The following is a 15,166-nucleotide window of genomic DNA, read 5'->3' on the forward strand; positions in this document are numbered from 1 at the left end:
CGCGCTGATACATGCTCGCAAAAAGAAAGAGAGAGGAAAGTTTTAAAAAATAAAATCTTTAATTCTCTAAATCTACTTGGTACAAAAAACATTTTCAGTGTTTTTGTATCGATATCTCTAAATCCTCGATGTGTGTCTGGGGTTATTCCATCACGCAAAAGTTCATAAATATTTATTTCTTCGGCTCCTTCACGCCTTCCAACACATAAAACTTAATTTCTCTCCCTCAGTAATATGTTGCCTACGCCTCCTCCTATCATGTGTCATCCAAACATCTAGCGCTAACAGTAAATGCATCAAATTAATTCTCCCCGGATACAGCGCTGGAGTTACTTGACTGTAATATCGGTCTGTAAGCCTCAGAAGCCTTCCCTCTCTCTAGGTTGAGTCCAGCAATCCATGAAAATACTGTTCAATATTTAATTACAACCAGCGAGAGAGTGACCAGCGAGATGAGAGAAACAATTTAGCTCAAGTGCAGCCGAACGCTGTTTTTAATTCTTTATTTTAATGTAATTGATTAAATCATAACAAATTATCATGTCAGATGTGCAGGCTGCAGATTAAAAGAAGTCTGTGTTTTCACTGCGAGCGCGAGGCTCCGTTTATGGTGTTTTTCAGACACGTTTGATTTTGTTTTCGGGATTCAGAATCACTCAAACATATTTAAACATGTTCTGTTGACACAAAATATTTGCACTGAAATTGGCTCAAGTGGTTGTCATACTGAAGTCGGAATTTACTTTGGAAACGTCCCAAAAAAGAGGAATTATTCTTGAGTAAATCTCGGCCTGTTTGGCTGTAAATGACAGAACACTTTGTATTTCGGATTTCACGGATCGCACTGATACTTCGCTGCCAATTTGATACCGACGTTATGAAAACATAACAGTGATGATTTTCTGTGGTACTTAAGTTCCTGAAAGCAACCTGGAAGCTTTGTGTAACTTAACCTCCCCACATCTGTATTAGGGGCTGCAGGGTGGAGCAGTTGGTAGCACTGTTGCCTCGCAGCAAGAAGGTTGCCGGTTGGGGGCACCGGAATCTTTCTGCGTGGAGTTTGCATGTTCTCCCCGTGCAGCGTGGGTTCTCTCCGGGTTCTCCCGCTTCCTCCCACACAGTCCAAAAAGGTTAATTGGTGATTGTAAATTGTCCGTAGGTGTGAATGTGAGTGTGCTTGGTTGTCTGTCTCTAAGTGTAGCCCTGTGATAGACTGGTGACCTGTCCAGGGTGTCTCCTGCCTTCACCCTGAGTCAGCTGGGATAGACTCCAGCCCCCCACAACCCTAGTGAGGATAAAGCGGTGTATAGATGATGGATGGATGGATCTGTATTAATGTGTAAAGTCTGATTTCCTGACATTATCTTTAGATTTTACAGCCATAAACTCCAGATTAAAACTTGTGCTTCCTACAAGATGGTAAAATGTTCTAACCACATGATGTCACGTTGTCTATGGAAGACTCTTAAATTTGCACCCAAACTGCTCCAAACTTTGAATTGAACAGTTGCCAGAACGAAAAAAGGCAGAAGAAAGGTGCAAAGAAAACAAAAAACTTTACAACAAACGTGGAGAAACATGCAGGTCACTGGGCTGATAATATTATAAGACCTCTGGTGAAATGTTTGTCAGTTTTTATTTTATAAATCAGATTCACACAGATTTAGAACACATAGGACTTTACTTATGACTTGAACTCACACTCGTCTCTGCAAATATATCTATCAGCAGCCTGCAAGCTAGAATTTTTAAACGTTCTGAGAAAGTTCTGCAATGTTCCAGCAATGTCTTCAACTGAAGTTTTCTTCTAGTTCTAAGAATGCTCCTTTTAAAGGCAGAGCAAAGTTTTCTAAAGACAGTGTTTAACATTGAACATTTGTTGTTCTGTTGCATTGAGAAGGTCCTTCCTCTGTTGTTACCTAACATTGTGGGAGCGTTTTATAGAATAAACATTTTGAACATCCCCAGAACATTGCAGGTAAAATGTTCCACCTGTGCTATGATATCAAATTACAGGAGCGAGTCATAAAAACATGTTCTGGCCTCAAAAACATCTTGAAAATATTCCATCCTCTGAATCAGGGGTGGGCAGTCCTGGTCCTCGAGGGCCACAGTCCTGCATGTTTTAGATGTTTCCCTCTTCCAACACATCTGATTCAAATGATCAGATCGTCATCAAGCTCTGCAGACGCCTGATAACGATCCTGATCATTTGAATCAGGAGTGTTGGAAGAGGGACACATCTAAAACATGCAGGACTGTGGCCCTCCAGGACCAGGATTGGACACTCCTGCTCTAAATGTTCTGTCTTAGTTGACTTTAAACCTCATGGGAACATTGTTTGAAACTATGAATATCCATCAAAATGTTTTCTTCGAAACATTATTAGAGGTTTTGGGTAATATTAGCAAACATTGTTTGAACGCTTGCTGGGCTGGTAGAGATTGTGATTTCTCCAGATTGGTGTCAGAAAGAGCAGATGAAGCAACAGGTGGCGTAGAAAGGTTTTGAGTCGATGATCAACGACCAAAAGTTCAAACTGTGTCACATTTGGAACGAACGACGAAAACATCTTAAACTTAACTAAGCAGCTCAAAGAGAAACGATCGGATGTGAACACAGGATTCAAGCTGAGGAAGTTACTTCTGTTGCTTTATATTAACAACATGTCACCACAATGTTCACGTCCTGAAACTTTGTGAGCAGCTGCATCTGTTGTCGCGACGCTCGGCGCGCAGCATCCTCGGTCTGATAATTGCTAAGTTCAGTTTCAGTTCAGCTCAGGTTTATTTATACGCCACCAATCCTCAGCATAAGTCGTCTCGGGGTGCTTTGCATTATAAAGGCGAGACCTTACAGTATTATATTACCGAGAGAAACACAACAAATCCAAAGATTTTCTTTGAGGAACTTCTTTGGCAACAGCAGGAATAAAAAAAAAGAATAAAACTAACTTTATTTTTAAACATGTATTTATTATATTATTATATTACTATTTTCACATTGCACCTTTTTATGCTTCTATAATGCTCTGTTTTATTGTAAATGCCACCAATTTTGTACATTATTGTAAATATTAACAATTTTTGCACATTTTTGTAAATACGAGCATTTTAGGCAGATTATTGCCATTTATTCCATCTGCACAATTTGCAATCTACAATCTATCTATCTATCTATCTATCTATCTATCTATCTATCTATCTATCTATCTATCTATCTATCTATCTATCTAACATGCGTGAGCTACCGGATACCTTGAACATGTCTGCCTGGAAGGTCAAGGATGAGGGACAGTGGTTCGATCTCCAATTCCTAATCCAACATCCCATACTGGAAAAGTAACTTAAATTTGAAAAAACTGCCTTTTTAACAAGAAGAAATCCAGCAGAACCAGGCTTAGGGAGAGCAGACATCTGTCTCGACTGGTCGGGGTGAGGATGAAGGGAAGAGAAAACAGGATAGCACAGACAAATGCGTGAGAGATTTAACACTGGAGCCGGTGGTGAGATCAGAAGATGCAGATCAGAAACATGCCGCTCTGCAGCCGGAGATGCCCGCAGAGAGGACAAAACACAAACTACAGGGGAGAGAACACACAAAGTTAATGGGATGCAGTCGTGGCATATAAATGCATGAAGAGGAAAAAAAGAGTGGAGAGCAGAGGAGAGATGCATCATGGGACGTTCCAGCAGCAGCAGCAGCAGTCCGGGCCTCCTATAGCAGCGTAAGTGAGGGATGGTGCAGAGTCACCTGAGCAGCTTCGACTATAAGCTTTATCAAAAAAGTTTTAAGCCTAATCTTAAAGCTGCTGCTAACATTAGTAGGCTACCAGCAGTATGCAGCAGTGTGTGTGTGTGTGTGTGTGTGTGTGTGTGCAGCAGCAGCCTCTGTGGTTTCCCTAATGGTCTTTTCACAACATCAGCATGAGGTGGATGTCGAACAGGAGAAACAGGCACAAAATGGACCCACACACACTGAATCGACTACATCTGAAGCTTTTTAGAGGCACAGAAAATACGGCAACATGAAAGTCCTCGTGAGGAAAGTTATTTGCATAGCGCAGTTTTGTTTGTTTTATAGACTTGAGGGCTGCATTCTTGAGACTTTTGCACTGTAAATTCACCTATTGTGTTTATTATTTGCATTGTGTTTCCATATCGGTGCAGTGCTATGCCAACATGTTTGCACAATGTTCTTTGAAATACATTTTAGCGGTTTATTTTTCGAGAATCGCGGAGTTTCAATCCTGTTGGCAGCAGCTACCGAGTTTCTTGTATCATGACTTCCCTATTTTGTATTTCTTTGAAGAGGGAGCAAGTTATTCTGTAGATTGAGAGTGAACTATATATAACCGAGAAGAGAAATGGCTCGACGGCCGGCAATCAAGTGAATGAAATACTCCCCGATGCGAACTTGTTCTCAAAGGAACACGCAGCCACTCCGTATCCTTGACATGGTTCCACCTGACTCTTAATCAGTGTCAAGATGTTAGTAGGAGTTGAGTTATGACAGCGATAAGCATATTATCTAATGGGATTTTCTGTGCAGATCAGCAGTCTTGAAGGTCAATCATGAGATGAAGAACTCCGAAAAACCCTTTGGTTGTGGTTATTTGAAATCTGCTTAAGTCGTCCGTGCTCACATGATGAGGATGAAGCTTCTGATTTGATCTGTCATCAAGAGTAAAAAAGCAAACAGCAGTGACAGTGTGATTGCATCAGAAAGGTTGAGAATCTGTACAACTCTCAGAAGCTCCTCCAGGGACTTTTTTTTTTTTTTTTAAAGTTTCTGAAGAGTTTTTCATGAATATATTGTGCATCATTAGTTTCCACTGCACACATTCTCCGATTGCTGACGGACCACGTCTGGGAAACACTTTAGGCGTGACCTGTTCATTTCCACAGCGGCTCAAGACATTAAATTACATGCGTGTGTGTCTGAAACTCCGGTTACGGTCCATAACGACTCCTATTTTGTGGCACAATTTCAGCAATGAAGAGGGAATAAAATGGCTCTTCTCCGACGAACTGAAGATAAGCGAAAAGGAAAACATTCGCATCCGCCGCGACGCACAAACACTCACACACATAATCACGCAAACAATCACTGTCCATTCAGGTCTGCAGATATATCAATTGCGCTTATTCTGCAAACAGATTTATGCTAGTGAGGTAAATTGAGGTCTAGATTAATTTGGCACTGGTATATCAGGCTGACAGAGTGTGTGTGTGACTGTGCATGCATAAGTGTGTGTGGAGGAAGGAGTGTGTCTGTGCATGCTGGTGCATAGGGGTAAGTAGGAATGATATAAGGTGTGTACATCGGAAGCAAATGGAAGCACTCGTGTTTGATTTTATTATTCAACAGAAAAACGGGCAAATCGCTTGTCAGGATGCTTCCGACAGAAACAAATGGCTCCGGAGTTCACGCATACATCCACAATTTATGCTTTGATGCATTCACACTCCTCCTCACATGCCTCTTTCTGCATGTATTTTTCATTGTTAAAAGTAATTATCCTGACAGAGCGCAGGGAGGTGTGAAGAAAGACGAGAGGGCATCGGAGAAAAAAAAAAAACACGTGCACACAGACAAACACCTGCACTCACGCGCTTCCTATGTAATCTTACGTAAGCTGTAAAGTTGACAAATTCGCAGCATTCATTATCTCAATCCCATCAGCGGCGCTCAAACGAAGGCCGCTCAGGGTGATTGGATCATTTCCTGGTAGTGACTTCAGCCCGCGAGGCAGATCAATACCGCAGCACACACACACACACACATATGGAGGGTCACAGGATCGATGTATATTAGTTACCTCTCTGTTGATTTTACTACAGGAGAGTCCTGTCAGAGTTTCCTTCAGCCTCCCCCCCTCCTCTTCATCAGTGCTGCACATTATTGGAAACGGCTAAATGTTTTTTGCGATACTAAAAAAATGCAGGAATTTCCTCGATTTGGGAAGAATGAACCATTCTACAGTGTTTGGAGTGGCTTCATAGCCATGCATTTGCGTAGAAAATAGAAAATAACTTTCGAATAAAAAAAGAAGTTTTGGAACCTTTCTCGTGTCGTGTTTTGCTTTGGATGACATTCAGATGTCATCGCGCAGAGCTTAGCAGTGCCAAACAACAATCTCCGCTCAGATTTCCTGACATTTTCCATTCGGATAGGCTCATACAATTCAGAATTCATTGTTCTGTCGATAATGCCAAGTCGTCCCGGCCCACATGCAGCAAAGCCACTCCAAGCCGTGGTCCTACCATCGTCGCCACCACAGATGGGCGAAGGTTCATCTGCTGAAAAATAACGTTTTCCTTCCTCCAAATGCAGCAGCTTTCATTTAAACCAGACTTTACCGTCATCCTTCCACTTTATACAGCCTTTGCCCGCATAATCTGTAAGTAAACTGCAGCAGGGCTCTTTTGGGAGAGCAGTGGTTTTGTCCTTGCAGCTCTGACACCTCCAGCCTTGTTGTTGAGCCTGATGGTGGACTCACAAACATCAACGTTAATCTTTAGTTACTCAGAAATCACCTTGGGTTCCCGGCGACCTCGCAGCACGGCTCTTTGTTGGCCGACCGCTTGGTCTCGAATTTTTTTTTTTTTTTTTTTTCCATTTGTGCACACTTTCGGTAACTTTGGAGACGGTTTCGTGACCTTTTCCAGCGTCAACAACTCCTCAGAAACGGCCTTTGTTTGGGCTGTGATACATTCCCAAGAGCATGTAGGGTGAAGATCACACTTTGATAGATCCCTGTTCTTTAAATAAAACAAGGCTACGTGATATTGGGGGGAAAAAAAAAAAAAATAAATGGCACTGCAAAGTAGAAAAACGCAAGAATATTCACCAGATGACCCTATTTAATGAATTTCTCCTTCCAGAATCATTGAGGTGATTTTGTTAGGGGGTGAATCTGCATTGAAAGTTTTTTAAAATGTTTTTAAAAAGGTACAAAAAGGCAAATCGGAACCTTTCTTATGTTGTGTAATGTTGCTAAAGGCTGCCAAAATAGCATTTTCCTTCCCAAAACTGGCTTTGCACTCGTCACACAGAGCTTTGTGGCGCTGATGTAAACGCTCGAACAAATTAGTTGTGTTACCTCCTGATCTGTTTCTATACATTGCATTTGTCTTTGCAACCAAAATCTTCCTTTTTTTGCTGCTCAGACGTGGAGCCTGCATGCCAACAAACTTCATGTCTTGTGGATGCATTTATTTTTTTAAAAACTCAGCGTATCCAAATAGCATTAAATCAGAGTAAATTACGTTCTATCGGACAGACTTCTCTTGTAGATTAGTCACGGAAAATGAGAAAGTTGCAGCTCGATGTCTCATTGCGCCGTCGACGCTGAACCGATTCGGACAACAAGCCGCCTACCTGCGGATGAAACTGTGTGAATGTGTTCGAGTTAAAAAACCGCCTGGATGTAGCGTTAGCACATAGCTCCTGATGGTTAATGATGATTGTTCCAGTGCTTATATTACTGCTGAGGTGTTTGTGTGGGCCTGGATGTGTGTCTGCCAGAGCAGCCAGGGGTCAGTCCTCCTCCTGCCTGCATTCGTATCCTCCCTCTCTTTTTTCTCTCACCTCTGTTCCTGTGTGGAGGCATATTACTGAAGCAAATTGGGGCCAATAGACTCTGTCACTGCATGACCCGGGACTCACCAAACAGAAAAAAAGGAGCACGCCGGAAAGAGAGAAAAAAGGCAAATAGAGGGGATAAATGGTGAGGTTGGGAGGTGGAGGGGGGAGGAGATGAAGTATAGGAGAAAAAGGAGTGAATTGAAGGAGGAGCGTTAAAAAAAAGGAAAGACAAGGACAGCACCAGCAAAGAGAGGGAGGAGGAGGAGGAGAGGAAGAAGAGGAGGATGAGGACGGAGGGAGGGAAAGAAGCAGAGAAGGAGGGAAAGAGAGAAAGAAGTGACAACCTCAAATTAAATTCCCATCATGTCAGTGTAGAACAGAATTCAATAGTGTTTATTGGCAGCCCCTAGCCTGAGGGAAATTACATTCTGAAGCAGAGCATGGCATGAATGCACACACACACACACACACACTCTCCTCAACACACACATACACAAGCGAGCGCACACATCTATTGTACACAACACCGTGCATGTCTCCAGACCAAAAGAAAAAAAAAAAAAAGAAGCCTGGTGGCTGATGTGAGCATGCAGACAAGCGTTTTATCCCCTCAGGTGCGTGCACCGTTTGCACATGTGTCCGTCCGTCCGTGCGCTATTCATACGTGTGCGTTTTGTGCGCAACTTTCTTCCTCGCCGGCGTGCAAAAGTAGTGCATTTTTAGACGCTCGGTGTTTCTGTCTGTCAACCTCCGCTTTCTCTGCAGTCAGACTATTTGCCATTACAGCACATAAGCAGGTTTCTATTATAGCGGCTGTATTAAATGTGTCCCCAGGCTCAAGTTGCCATGAGCACAGGGCTTCAGTGGCTTTGTCCAACCTCCAGCAGCAGCAGCAGCAGCAGCAGCGGCAGCAAAGGCAACGTACCTTAATGGGAAGCCGTTTAACAGTTTTTATGCAGAGCACATGTAGAGGCTATTATTGCTGATGTCTCCGGGATGCAGATTTGCTCTAAATGGCTAACAATCTGCCGTTCTCTGCTCCCCCCGTCCTCCTCCTCCTCCTCCCCTCGCTCTCTATCTCCGGCCCTCCAACCCCTTTATGTCTCTGTCTGTTTGTGCCTCTATCTCCACTCTCTCTCATTTCTCTTTTGCAATCCCTCCAACGCGCTTACTCAATTCTTTCCATCTCTCTCTCTTTCTCCAGGAATGCGCGGAGAGGGCTTTGGGCTGCTCAGTGGAGGATCTGAAGGCTCTTTTCTACTGTGAGCTGTGTGACAAGCAGTACCTCAGACACCAGGAGTTTGACAACCACATCAACTCCTACGACCACGCACACAAGCAGGTACACGAGCTACGCGCGCCGCCATACGTCGAAGCAGACACGCAAGCGGGCACTTCTTTATTTTTTTTATTTTATATTTTTTTAATAATCGCTTGTGGTAGAATTTGACTGTGTTTGTATTACGCGTGTTGATGGAACGCTACTTCGCATTTCCATGTCAATCTGCCCAATGGGTACAGTTTCCCAGCAGGTAACAGTAGGAGTGTGACAACCGAATCATCGCCTACAAGCACACACACTGAGGTGGAACGCCTCGACTCCAAGCTGACACATATAGTATATACGCACGCATAGCACTGCGTTGATCGTTTAGAGCTCCGTTCTGACACGCTGATCTATTTAAGACACTGCTAAATCGGATTTATTGATCAAAAACGAAGTCACCGACGCTGTAGCAGCTAATGATAAGTAGCATAGACTTTATGAAAATGAGATTCTGCTGTGTTTAATACAGTGGTAAGCATTAAATGTTTAAAAATGTGAACAACGTTAAACATATTTACTTTTTTTGTGTCATTAGTAAAGCCCAGAATGTGGAAAAGTGCACAGTATGCACCAGACGTTTGCACATGCTTAATTGTGTCACCCTGACAGTAGGTGTTTGCTCTTATGGAAAATGAAAAACTAACAATTTAGATATACAATATTAAACATACAGGACTTACAATAGGAACTCAGTGCAACAAAAGCCAGTCCACCTTTCAATAATGAGATATAAACCTTTTTTAAAATTTTTATTTCATGTTATGTTTGATGACAGACTCAATCCTCCAACACCAAATTTCTAAAGAGACGTCCTGTTATTCTTCAAAGGCTACTTTTTCAGCTGCTCTTTGTTGGAGAGGTTGTGTTGCTCTGCCTTTCCCTTTGAAATTCCCCAAAGATGTTCTTTTCGATTCAAGCCAGGCGACACTTGTCCGGGTCAGAGTTGTTTTGGGGGTTTTTTTGTCCTTAGAAACTCTTGTGAGTTTGTGCTTTGGATTCAGGCTGGGAGTCGTCTAGTCAGCCAGTATTTTGGTTTATCCACAGACATTCATCTAGAAATATCATCTCTACAACACGTTTTGTGCTCATGCAGCCCCATATCATGATACTGCCACCTCCGTGCTTCACTGTCAGGACTATACATCCACTGTGGTGGTCCTGGTCAGGTTCACACCAAACATGCTGGACTCCATCTGAACTGAACAAATTTATCTTCTCATTTGTATCATCTGACCAAAGAATGTGCTCCCAACATTCATCAGGCTTCTTTTTTGTGTGTTGCTTAGCAAAGTTTGGTCTTGTAGGTTTCTGCCAAAGAGCATGCGAGGTAGTTATTAGAGGTTACTGCTCTTTACTCTGAGCTTTCTCTGTTGGTAACCCCTTGTTAAGTCTGAAGTACTTGTCTGTTAAGCTGTTTGCTTTGGGAGGACTGCAGATTAGTGACTGATTAGTGGCACTACGGCTGCTTCTGTACCTCCTGATTACTGCTGCAGCTGATTTTCAGTTGGTCCCCGAATCATTTTACATCTTTGTGAAGTCTCACAATCTGATTATTTGGCAACTCTTTTTTGATGTGGAGCCATGATGCAGACAATCACAGGTGTACAATCATGAATTCACTTTTGTTGCATTTAGTTTCTACTTTACTTTCTTACTTTTCTACTTCCTGATAAATATACTACATGCCTTTGCAGACTGAGCATGCGCTAAACAAGGGAATGCTTCATGTTTCATCAGTTGTATAGGCAGTATCCATCCATCCATTATCTATACACCGCTTAATCCTCACTAGGGTCGTGGGGGGCTGGAGTCTATCCCAGCCGATTTAGGGTGAAGGCAGGAGACACCCTGGACAGGTCGCCAGTCTATCACAGGGCTACACTTAGAGACAGACAACCAAGCACACTCACATTCACACCTACAGACAATTTAGAATCACCAATTAACCTCAACATGTTTTTGGACCTTGTGGGAGGAAGCCGGAGAACCCGGAGAGAACCCACGTTGCACGGGGAGAACATACAAACTCCAAGAAAGATTCCGGTGCCCCCACCGGGACACGAACCGGCAACCTTCTTGCTGCGAGGCAACAGTGCTACCAACTGCGCCACCCTGCAGCCTATGGGCAGTATATAAACATATATATATATACCTTTTGCTTGCTTAAAAGTTATTCACAATCAAAGAATTGTACAATATGTTATCCTGTAGTAGATAGTGATGCTACATGTGCCCTCGTGGAGGTCTCACTGATCTCACTAGTGGTTCGAAGCCTTATCAACAAATGCTCTAAAACTCTAATATTGCAAATCAACATCAGAATTTTATTTAAGCACGTTTTACTGATGCTGCCTCTGCTTTAGCGGCAGGCTATTAACAGCAAAACCAAACTCACCAAGGTGATAAAACAATGTTAACTACATTGTTTTTTTGAGCTGTTAAATAGGTCTCTGGGACCCCAAACAGAACCTTTGTGTTAATGTTTCACGAAACATAAAGTGAATAAAATGAATAAATACAACAAACAACAACCAAAGGAACCAGATTGAAAACAGTAGAGGGGGAAAAGTCATCATTTATTTGTACATTATTTAAGCATTACCAGATCTCTGAGCCCCACATTTATGATACAAGAAGATTCCCTTTTTTCTCTGGTCCAAAATTTAGAGCAGTTAATTTGTATGTATCTGGTACACAAGAGTGTTTCTATAATTCACTTTATTCCTCGATTTTTTTTTAGTTTTTTTTACTTCCTTCAAAAGAAGAAATAAATATTCTGTACCAAATAAAACATGAAGCTATTAGTCACAGCTCAAGCATGATTCTATTATTCTGGTTTGGACAAGATGAGGCCAATGGACCATTAGGAAAATCCCCGGCAGCCGGTTTTCTCCTGAGTTCTGCTTTCACATCCATTTCCATAGACAACCTCCACTCCGGACTAACAAGCTGAAGGTTCTGCTGATAGCTCATTCTCCTACAGCTATCTGTTGTCATGCCAAGACATACACTCACATGCACAAGCGTTACAGACATGCACTTAGCCGTGTACACACTCCGTCCTCAAACACAGGCAATCTCTCAACCAAGCCAAGCCGCTTCCCACTTCTGAACGCCCACACTATGCATCATGAAATAAACATTAAATAAGACTGTTCCTCCTCTGTCATTGTTCTTTGAAAATGAATTGAAGCAACTGCAGGCCAATGTTAATGCTTTGTTTTAGCCAGCGGCAGGCACATGAAACGATGTGCATGAGGCACTGAGCTGACAGTAGCCACTGGCACTGTAGGAACACACACACACACACACACACACACACACACAAATACAGGAATGCATGCACACTCTGCCTACAGAGCAGACAACAGATGAAATTCTAGCTGAAGACAGCTTCCCTGCAGGAGTATTGGCTTTGGAGAATGGAAGCTGATTGCGTTTGCTCTGTCTCTTTTTCCCTGTCATCGATTCAGGGATAAACACGCCTGAATGCGGGGCTTTATCAGCATTGACTGCTGATTACAGAAATTGCTCATTACAACAGAATTACACTCCCTTTTTAAATAAAGGAGCAATCAGCCCATTAGCATGGCCCCTCACATGCTACCTAAGAATACATCATCCCTCCTTCTGAGGCCCTCGTGGATATGAATCAACTCTGACTCATCCATAGTTGCCTCAGCCGGAGCACTCCTTAACACATCTAAAGGAATATTGATCGAGGCTTTGACAGACGCATTGAGCTTCACAGCACATAGCTCGACTGGCATGTTGGAGAGCAGCCGTAATATCGCTCCCCCGCTGTTCGGGACATGACATCACCTTTGAAGACAAAAGTATTCGCTTTAAAGAAAGGAATATATGTCTTGCCCCGTGTGCTCGCTGAGAATGTTTTCCGCGCGCGATATTTTTTTGTTTGGCTCTAAATATAGCTACAGGTTTGCCTGCAGTGGGACCTGTTTTAAGGGAGAACAATAAGCTGGCAGAGTGCAAACGCGAGAGGAAGCACCGAGCATTCATGCCCATGTGTTCTGCTGTAGTTCTGCTCGGCTTTTGTTTTTTTTTTTCCTCACACAGGCTCACTTGCATGGACAGTTACAGCCAGTTTCATCTGTGTCGTCTGTGGAGAAATCCGCTGCGCTGTCCGAGGTGCTGAAGTAGCAGACAGACATGTAGTTTGGTCCTTTTTTCTCTCATCTGTCAGCTTGTGAATCTGAAATATTCTCTCTCAATCCTACACTACACTGTAAAACAAAAGAAATCTGTGTTTTTTTTTTTAATTTTACAGATTTTTTTCTATATGTTTGAATCAACAGAAACAGACAAATTTACATGTGTAATGTCAAATAATATTAATATTAAAGAAATTAGACATTTTTGGGACACACAAATTCGCAAATTTAGCATAAGCTAACAATTGTTTCCATTTTATTCAACAGATAAAACTGTTCCTTTCAAGTTTATTATTGTAAAAATATGTTTAAATTAGACTTAATTGGTGACTTTTATGAGAGTGTGAGTATTGGTACTGTCATTTCACACAGATTTGTTTGTTAAATGAGAGATATCATATAATTACTTGAGTTTTCACAGCGAAAATGTGGAATTAACATGTTTTAATCGGCATATATTATCTATATGGAACTGTGAATAACAATTAAATAAATATTGTTTTTAAATAAATGTTATTTTATTTTACATAAACATTTCCAACTTTTATTTTACAATTTTCTTTTTGTATTTAAGAGATAAAATTCTTAAAATGAAGCTTAATACTGTAAATATATTTTAAAATTCAACACAATTAGTGACTTTTATGAGAAAATGAGTTTTTGTACTATAATTTTAAACAGATTTGTTTGTTAAATGAGAGGTATCTTATATAATTACACAAGTTTCCACAGCGAAAATGCAGAATTAACATGTTTAATCAGCATATGTTATCTATAAGGAACTGTTAATAACAACAAAACTATCATTTTTTGCAATAAATGTTATTTTATTGTACATAAAAAGACAGTTCCACTTTTCATTTTACAATTTTCTTATTGTATTTACGAGACAAAACATTTAAAATCGAGCTTAATACTGTAAATATGTTTCTAACATTAGACATAATTAGTGACAACAACAACCTGGTGCTGTAATTATTCACAGATTTGTTTGTTAAATAGAGATATCGTGTACAATCACAAAGGTTTCCACAGCAAAAATGTTAAAATAATGTGCTTTAATCAGCATATAGTATCTAAGTAACTGTTAAAAACAATATTATATCCTTTTTTAAATGTTTTTTGCATAAAAAGACATGGATTCTTTTTTTCACTTCAGAGATGAAACTGGTAAATTTGAGTTTAATACTCTAAATATAATTGACTAAGCTATCTATCTATCTATCTATCTATCTATCTATCTATCTATCTATCTATCTATCTATCTATCTATCTATCTATGAGGTGATATTCCATCAGTTTACAGCATTTCTGTACAATGTTACTGCTGGACTTTCACTTTTTCTCTTTTAACCGTGTGTACTGTAGCCTGTTCGGTTTATGGAGTCGAGTTGCTTCATGGTCAAGTAGCAACGTGCATTTGAGAAAGAGCCACGCGATCACAGAGACGCTATGCTGTCTGGAGCATTTCAATGAAATCCCTTTGAATGATCACTCGGTAGCGTACGTGCTGCTGAAATACAGCCCACACCACCTCTATAGCAGAATAACACAGGAGGAGACATGGCTACAAACACAGGTTTCACAATAGATGTTTGTTGTGAAAGGAGGTAGCGTGACTGGAGGAATTAACCTGCACTGTCTGCATCTCGCTCAAGGTAATGTTTGTACTGGGAGGGGATGACTTGGGGAAAATATCTACTTTTCAGGCAGATATATTGATTTGCGCTGTATTTCTTTTTGGCTACTGTTTGTTATTCACTGTCTTATAGTTTTAAAATGTGACACCATCAAAAGCGTGAATCTGTAGAAGCACTGACAGGACAGTTCAAACCCTGCATCAGATGTGCTGCATGACATACATCCTAAACTACAACTGTAGACTCTTAAATTGCAATTTTAATTTGAAATTGATGAATTGTTCAGTCTTAGTGTGTACCTACAATTCTACCATTTCATTCTGCAGATGCTTTCATCCAAAGCGACGTACATCTGAGAGCAGATACAACACAAGCAAGGATCTAGTGTGTTTTGAAAAATTAGTATTATTAAAGAGCTTTATTTGTAATGGACCTAT

At 41.2% G+C, this 15,166-nt stretch overlaps 1 protein-coding gene across 1 annotated transcript in view; it reads left to right on the forward strand.

Annotated features, from left to right (window-relative positions):
- Positions 1-15,166, forward strand: part of znf804b (zinc finger protein 804B) — a 56,689-nt gene that overhangs the window by 28,384 nt on the left and 13,139 nt on the right. Inside the window, exon 2 of the mRNA XM_008277068.1 lies at positions 8,795-8,932. Coding sequence (XP_008275290.1) covers positions 8,795-8,932 — 138 coding nt within the window. The remainder of the gene's footprint in view (positions 1-8,794; positions 8,933-15,166) is intronic.

Source organism: Stegastes partitus, unplaced genomic scaffold (genome assembly GCF_000690725.1).
Source record: "Stegastes partitus isolate 25-593 unplaced genomic scaffold, Stegastes_partitus-1.0.2 Scaffold88, whole genome shotgun sequence".
Classification (NCBI taxonomy): Eukaryota; Metazoa; Chordata; class Actinopteri; family Pomacentridae; genus Stegastes; species Stegastes partitus.